This window comes from Anomaloglossus baeobatrachus, chromosome 9, assembly GCF_048569485.1.
Source record: "Anomaloglossus baeobatrachus isolate aAnoBae1 chromosome 9, aAnoBae1.hap1, whole genome shotgun sequence".
Classification (NCBI taxonomy): domain Eukaryota; kingdom Metazoa; phylum Chordata; class Amphibia; order Anura; family Aromobatidae; genus Anomaloglossus; species Anomaloglossus baeobatrachus.
Genome location: NC_134361.1, coordinates 33808636 through 33816934, shown reverse-complemented (window position 1 = coordinate 33816934; position 8299 = coordinate 33808636). Strand labels below are relative to the sequence as shown.

Sequence of the window (8299 nt, the reverse complement as noted above, 5' to 3'; positions counted from 1 at the left end):
CAGGAACATTTAATGCAGTGATATTTTACGTAGTGTCCTAAAATGGTGCAAAGTAGACATACAGTTATATATTGTATGACGAAGTGAAGCAACATTTATCATAAAGGGTGGGTGGGGGGATGAAATGCTTTGGTGAGGGTCTTCGAGAAAGCACCACTGAGATTGGTCACATCAAATGGCTATGTTATCCAGCATTGTGATGCAGCATTCATCCCATAGTCAATCCTATATATATATATATATATATATATATATATATATAAATCCCGTATAGTGAAATCTGCAGTCATCCAACAATGGTACGGCCGTGCTCCTACGCGTGGCAATTAATTCCTACATGTCATGAGTCGGTGGTTGCATTAACCTCTCCGGTGCAGCATGCAGTATGTCCCGTCCCTACACTCACAGTAGTCATCGCTGAGTAAATACACTTGGTGATTCTTCTAGTAACTTCATAGACATATGTTCCCCTATGGTGAAGTGTAAACATGTCTGATTTTTTCTGTCTGAGAAGCATTTTTTTTTTAGATTATTCTAAGACACATGCTTGAGTTAAAAATGGTAAATGTCTCCACAACTACTATTTCTGCTATTTCTTGAAACACACGAGTGCGCTGAGCCTTTTTGCCTCCAATGGAAAGTGAAGAATAACACTGTGCCGATTAAAAGATATATCTAGAACAAAGCTGATCATTTTATCCAGTGCCTTCCGACTCGTCAGCAAAGTGGGTGAGCCTATCTGAGGCTTCCTGTACCAACCATTCAACCATGTCCTTCACCTCCACCCTTAAAGATCCTAAATCGGTGCTCTCACACCCTATACCATCATCTTGATCATTGGCACATGTATGGAGGATATGTTCTTCCTGGTAGGTAAGGTCTATTGTGTTTTTTGGTGATAGCACCTCCTCCTTCTGTAACCCCACAACTTGTATGTTTGCATCCTCAGAAAATGCACAGGTAATGATGTCATTGGTTGTATTCTTCTTTCCAATGGATTCAAGAAGCTCTTTGTTGTCTTCAGAACCCAAAGACCTCTTAACTGAGAAACCTTGACTTGTTTCTGAGGTTATGGACTCTTGATTCAGTTCTTGATTAGACATGTTTTTCGTACAATGCTCATTTTGAGCATCTAATGAGACCTCCACGTTTTTTTCTTCAAAGTCTCGCAATGTTTCTGCTTGAGGGTCCTTGAGATTCCTTTCCACCTGACTTTTTTGGTCTACCAAGTTGCTTCCTTGGTCACCGCCAATCTCAACATGTCCTTCCTTGTCTCCATGACTTTCCTTCTCTACCTTCTGGTCAGAGCTATCTCCATGACTCTCCCACTCAGTCATCTCTTTTTCCTCTAATCCTTTCATCTCTATATCACTATCTTTCCCAGACAAGAAGTTCCTTACGTCTTCTATACCTTCCTTCAGACATTGTTGCCCTGACAAATTATTTTTAGTGTTTCCCATCTTTTCTGTATGACCTTCTGACTCTAATTCTTCAGTGCCAGTGATCATGACCTCTTCTCCTCCTTCCTGCTGCCTCACCTCCTCTGGTTGGCTCTTATTATCTGAGAAATCTTTATATAAGTCCCCCACCTTTGCCCCATAACCCTTTTGCTGTAGCACACCATTCTCCTGCTCTTGCACTCCACCTGCATCTAACATCTTTTCTACTTTTTGTATTTTACTCTCCTGTTCCCCTAAGATTTTGTCTTCTAGAATACCCAAACCACTTTCCATCAAGACACTCTTCTCTTTAAGAGTCTCCGCACAAGCCTTCTGCTCTGCCAAGTCTTCACCTATGCCCCCTAAACCCTTTGCAGGTTCTTCTATTTTCACTGATTCCTCTTTGCAGCATTCTTGTTTTTTCAAGCTGTTTTTCTCTTCTGCCAAATCTTCGGTCATGCCTCCTACATCTTGTACAGGTTCCTCAACTTTTACAGATTCGTCCCCTGATGCACTTAACTTTTCCATGCAGCATTCCTGTTCTTCCAAGCATTTCTCGTGTTCCGCTAGGTCTTTGTCCATGCTCCCTGCATGTTCTTCTATTTTCATTGAATTTTCCTCTTGTTTGCGTAATGTTTCTTTGCAGCATTCCTGTTTTTTAAAGTTGTTCTTCTGTTCTGCCAAATCTTTGCTAGTGCCTCCTAGATCTTGAGCAGGTTCCTCAGTTTTCACAGATTCTTCTGATGGACCACTTAACTTTTCTGTGCAACATTTCTGATTTTTTAAGCTGTTCGGTTTTGCTAAATCTTTGCCCATGTCCCCATCACTTTGTGCAGAACCTTCACTTTTTTCCGATTCTTCCCCTGGTCCACCTAACTTTCCTATGCAACATACCTGTTTTTTTAAACTGTTCTCCCCTTCTACTTGTTCCACCGTAAAGCCTTGTTCTTGGACATCATCACTTGCCTTTGCCAATAATTTTGCCTGACTTTCCTGTTCTGCTATATCTTTTCTTTTTTCTCCTACCACATCCTCATGTTTAATACTTTGAAGAACCTCTTCACTCTGCTCTAGTACCTTCTCCTTGCACTGTTTTACATCAACATTTTCCCTATCATGCTTACGTTGAGCCATTTCTATCACTTTCTCCTTCTCTGTAGAATCCTTTTCCCGCATGAGTCGATAGCATCTAATTTTACGGAGAAACGACGCCTTAGAATATGGTTTTAGCTCTTCTTCTTGAACACCGTCATTTTTTTGCTCCTCTGTCGTATCCTGAATGTCATTATTACCTGTTGTCTCTGCAGCTCGGAGGCATGGAAGTCGGAAGATGCCTCCACCAGTCACTTTCCGTTTTTTGCTTTTCACTTCCTCCTGATCTTCTGTATTTTGGCTGCTTGATGGGTCTTCCTCTGTCTTATTGGTCTTATTGTTTGGTTCTGTCTTCTTTAGAAATATACGAACGAAAGCTCCTCTTAGGCAGGATGGTTGAGCTGATTTTGGACTTTGGCTGCTTTCGATAGATGTTTTACGTGGCTTCTCTTCTAATTTGGATATTGTGTTTTCAGAAAGCTCTGACTCTTGCACGATTCCCATGTCTTCACAGTCTAAGGTCGTTTGGTTACCTAAATGAAATAAAGAAAGATTGGGTATGTTGGATTTGGTTTGTGCCAAGTAGCATCTCAACCCCCTCTATCTATAAAGAGCATGTGCATGCTTTACTAAGTTGAGTGTACACTCATATGGGAGATCAGGAGGAACAATTATGTAAAATATATGGCAAGTTTAAAAAGACTGGAATAAAAAGGCTCCGATCTCAGCTAAGGACGTATTAATGTAACTAAAGCATTTCTCATGTCACATTATAAGACAATGCAGAAAAAGGACAGAAGTAGCATTCACTCCGTGCTGCTGCTGAAAATGTGATGGTAGCCTGGGCTATAGGTTGTTTGTTTAAATGTAATAAGATTACACTGGGGAATGCAATTTTTTAGGAGTTAGGTCAGACAACTGTTCTTAATTAATTTTTGGATGCTGAATCCAGAAATGATCTCAGTTTTTCTCTATCACGTCAAGTTTTTGAACTATAGGATTTTTTGTCTTCTCAAAAATATGTAAACTACTGTACCTAAAAAAGTGTTTTGTTTTTTTTAAATAGTACAAATATGAACAAAAAATGAAATATATAAGAAATAGGCATGACAATTATGTTTTTTAGTTGTGACTACTCTTACAAGTTGCCACGTAGCTCTATATGAGTCGAATTGTACTCAGATAACAAGTCTTATTACAGAAATCAGTGCAATTGTGCTTCTATGGCAGGTAAGTTGAGGAGGAAAAACTTGACGTGATAGAAAAAAACTGACTACATTTTTGGAATCAGCATGCCAATTTTAGTATAAATCAGCTCAAAAACCTAACTCAACAGAATTTTTTTTCAAAATTGTTCCCCAGTGTTATCTGTGTATGTAAATAATCAAAATATAGATGTAGTTGCATAATTATCTGTGTGTCTATATGACAATTGCACAGACGCCATAACATGATTCTAAGCTGTATGTTCAAGAAAGGGTTAAGGTCCAGTCACACATAATGAGATCGTGAACGAGATCGCTACTACGTCACACTTCCTGGATCATTGCTGAGTCGTTGTTGAAATCGCATGTGAGGTGTCACACATAACGACTTTAGGAACGAGCATGCGTCCCGCATAACGATCTTGAAAATCGTCGGAACCCTGTCACACAGCAACTGTGTTAACGATTCCGATCTCAATTAGGGGCGTAATGAAATGCAGTGAGCCATGTAGGCGTGCATTTGCGTCGCCTTTTCTATACCCCCTCCGCTTTGATTGGTGGCCAATACTGCGTTCTGATTGGGAGGCTGGGCGGGCGTCGCCTTTTCCACACCCCTCCGCTCTGATTGGTGGCCAATACTGCGTTCTGATTGGGCAGGCAGGGGGCGTTTCTAGTGGTTAAATTTTGTATCACGTCACCCTTTGCCACTTCTTTTGAGCTTTGCTTTGAGAATAGAACCTGCGACTCCACCCTGATTCATTCGTCCTTTGTACCCGGTCGCTCGGTTGTTTTTTTTTCGGATCGAAGCCGCATCTGCACCCGGATTCATCCCTCCTGCATTCCCGAGTGTTTACGGTGAGATCGAATTTGCAATTAATTCCACTAGGATTCTTCAACGATAAACGGCTATACAACTCTTTGAAAAGGTAGGTCCTTATTTGGGGGGGGGGTCTCAATTTTGGTTAATGTTCTTAAACCAAGGACCAGTGAACAGATGTCTAAACAATGAACAGAGAAGGTATTCATGCTTATCAGTGATTTCACACAAAGGAGGAATGTGTCATCTGTGGGATGAAATGTAGGTTGCTATGTCCCTACGCACCTCCCTGTACTGTTTTGATGTGTGAGAAAAGACAGATTGATACTTTTGTACATGTCTGAAGGTTGAAATGTAATACTAATATCTGATCCATTGAATACACGAGTTCAGACGCAAGCCTGGGCTCAATCAGAGAACATGTCCTGTGTTCATTGATTATTGAGTCTCATTATATCTGTGCAGATAGCTAATATGGTCCCGTCCTTTGGATTCGCCTGAACAAGACTCCATTAGCAGCCTTACCCAAATTTCTCCCTTGACAAAGACTTTCCAAAGGAAGATCCAGGACACATCAGAGGTTTTTATTCAATGCATTTCAAATCCATTAGAAGCTTCTTCTTCAGTCCCTGTGACTGTGGCTGCATTGAATAAAAACCACTTATCTCCATTGGTGTATCCTGGATTTTCCTTTGGAAAGTCTTCAGCAGCAGCGTGGAGTGAACACGTCTTCTGTCCCTTTTCTGCATTTTCTGCACTGCCCTACTCACTCCTGTATCCGCAGCAGCCGCTCCATTATTAAGCGCATGTCTTGTTATGAGCGTACCTCTTTCTCTTTTATTCCGTTTATACTAGATAAGATCCTATTTTGCGCCTTTGCTCCTTAGTGTTCCTGCACATTTTAGTACACGTGCATTGATATATTCTTAATAACCTAAAATTACGGTCCATGTGTGAGGATCTATCTACTTTCTCAACATGTCTTTTTAATGAAGAGTCTGGATTTCCCATGAAAAACAACAATACTTTTTATAATTCTAGGTTGTACCGTCCCTCTGCTATTCCTCCTGGAAATATATGACTAAATTAACCACTGGGTATATCATTCCCCTAATGAGTGGTTTGCATCTGACATTAATCAATTAATAATAATAATTAATATTTTTTTTCATTTATATAGCGCTATTAATTCCACAGTGCTTTACATACATTGGCAACACTGTCCCCATTGGGGCTCACAATCTAGAGTCCCTATCTGTATGTCTTTTGCAGTTCTGATCATGTCATGTTCCATAATAACACAACCTTTTGAGTGCCTACCTCGTTGTCATTTGGTTACACAGTGCCATGAGGAATAACAGAGAAACAAAACAGAATCCTAAAAAAAAAACCCAGACACAATAGCTGATAGGTCTGCTTTAAAGAGGACATATCAATAGGTCAAAAGTGGCTAGTTTTTGGTTTAATTTTATTCCCACAGTTCCCCGGAGTATCCCATTTTTTCAAATCTGACATAGGGTTCCAGAGGTAGGTGACTTTTTATTTAGAACTAATGTTTATGGTCTTTACTAGGGGGAAAAGTGGCTCACAGGATCCTCAGGGGCGTGTCTTTAGGCTCCTCTGCATTATTAGTCACGCCCACTTGTAAAAATAAAAATCAGCACTAAAGAAAAAAAGGGCAATATCTCTGGAACCATATAGAGGATTTAAAAAAATAAAAAAGAAGAATAGTTAGTGGGGGTAGCTGGAATAAAAAAAAAGACAAAAACTGGACATTTTTGACCAGGTGACATATCCTCTTTAAAGGTATACTGAATAGGGGCTGAAGGGCCACATACACATTAGATGAAAATCACCTGAAATTGCTAATTTTGTCAGGTCCTGAAACATATGGGGACCTCACTTACATCATGTAGGGGGAGTGAAGGATCGGGCAGTTTTCAGAGGAGGTAAGCCGCTGCCAGAAGAGTCTGGCAGCAACTTTTTCCCCTCTCCCCATTGAAAACACTTGAGCGTTTTGCCATAAGGTACTCGGGAGGGGAAAAGCCAACTTTTAGCCATCAGTTATCTCACATATATGACCGGCCTAATACTTCTCGGTAACCCCCTCCTCATACCTGAATTGAATCCCTGGGCAATCCAACCATGCACCGCACCTCGAGAGATCCTTAAGACGAAGGGTCAGCTGTAAAAGGGGAAAAAAGGTGCAAGATCCACCTTAATAGATATATTTTATACTGTCACAAGTCAGACATTCCTAAAAAAAACCATTGTCCAATATTCCAAGATTTACGACACCCTCCTGCATGGAGAATCCCCCACCTCGCCCCCCCCTTATAGTGAGCGGAATAATTGTTGCAAACAAGTTGATACTTTGTATATTTCCTCGGAACCTTCTTCATTTTGGAGCCCGAATTCCATCCTTTCTGATACTCCCCCCCATATGACACACGTCTTCTGCCCCCTGTGTATGTTGTTGGAGGTGGTCACGTGCCATGTACATAGTAGTATGTGTCGCGGCAGTGTACGTGAGTCACCTTCCTGCCGGAATGATATATCTGTTGTGTCTAACGTGGTCTATTAGGGGGCTCGTCCTGCGGCTGCGGTGAATGGGGGTCTGGTATGACGGCACGCTGCCATCTGTTCTTTCATACATTGAGTTCCTCTAGTAGGATGACAGGTGGATCCTTTGTCTGCTGCCTCCCCCCCCACCCCATATATCTCCCTATGAAATATAATGGACCCCTATAATGCTCCCGGCTACGTTCTATATATCCATGTCCAAGCCAGTGCTATATTTGGGTCCCTTTCCCCACCCCTTCCGTCATCTTACACAGCGTGCAGCCTTGGATCCTGTCTTCTGCGGGATGCAGACTGTGTTTCTGTGCAAACAGACCCCCCACCATCACACACACAGACGTCGCTCGCACTTCACTCCGGTTTCCATAGCAACTGATCTGCAAAAACCATTCACAACCCCGCGAGGATGCACTCGCCGGCGCGTAATTTTTTCATTTTTTTTTTTTTTGCATTTTTTTTTATTTCAAACAGTCTTCAGACGTAATCATGGCCTGATGATCATTGATTATGACACGACCAAATGCCTCAGCATTTCTTAAGAGACGGGTTGGAAGAATGTCATTGTCAGGAAGATTTTCTGAATGGATACAGAAACGTAGATATAGTCGATGTGTCGTCCGCCTGGAGATTGATCCTAGGAAATACTCCAGGGTATTCCTGCCAGATTTCTTTTTTGTGCCAATATTCCCATCTGGCATTTGTATAGCTTGTCCTATACGTGTCTGGTAGATGCAGGTTCCATCTAATAAAAAATAAAATAAAAATAATAATAAAAAAAATAATAATAATATATAAAAATATATAAATATAATATATATATATATATACAATATATTATATTTATATATAAATAATATATAAATATAATAATATATAAATATAAATTATAAATAATAATAAAAAACATAAAGTAATAATAATAAAAATAATAGTAAAAATATACTTAAAGAGTAATCATCATTTTCATGTTTATTTCATAAATCAATAATACATGTGAAAATAAGAAACTTTGTAATATATCTTATCAGAGAAATCTGCTTCTTTTTCCTTCTGGACTGATCTTTCACTCTCAGTTCATGGGGAAAATGTGTAAAATCTGTATGCAGTGAAGACAGATATTCCTCTTTCTGGAATAGGATATGACAGTTGGTGCTCATAAAGTTCTA

At 40.2% G+C, this 8299-nt stretch overlaps 1 protein-coding gene across 1 annotated transcript; it reads right to left on the bottom strand.

Annotated features, from left to right (window-relative positions):
• LOC142251019 (uncharacterized) lies at positions 1-7492 on the bottom strand. The gene is made up of 3 exons (XM_075323507.1): positions 7387-7492; positions 6671-6738; positions 1-3064 (listed from the first exon to the last, which is right to left on the bottom strand). The coding sequence occupies exon 3, from the start codon at positions 3033-3035 to the stop codon at positions 696-698; it is 2340 nt and encodes a 779-aa protein (XP_075179622.1). The 5' UTR covers positions 3036-3064; positions 6671-6738; positions 7387-7492; the 3' UTR covers positions 1-695.
• Positions 7493-8299: the final 807 nt, after the last annotated feature.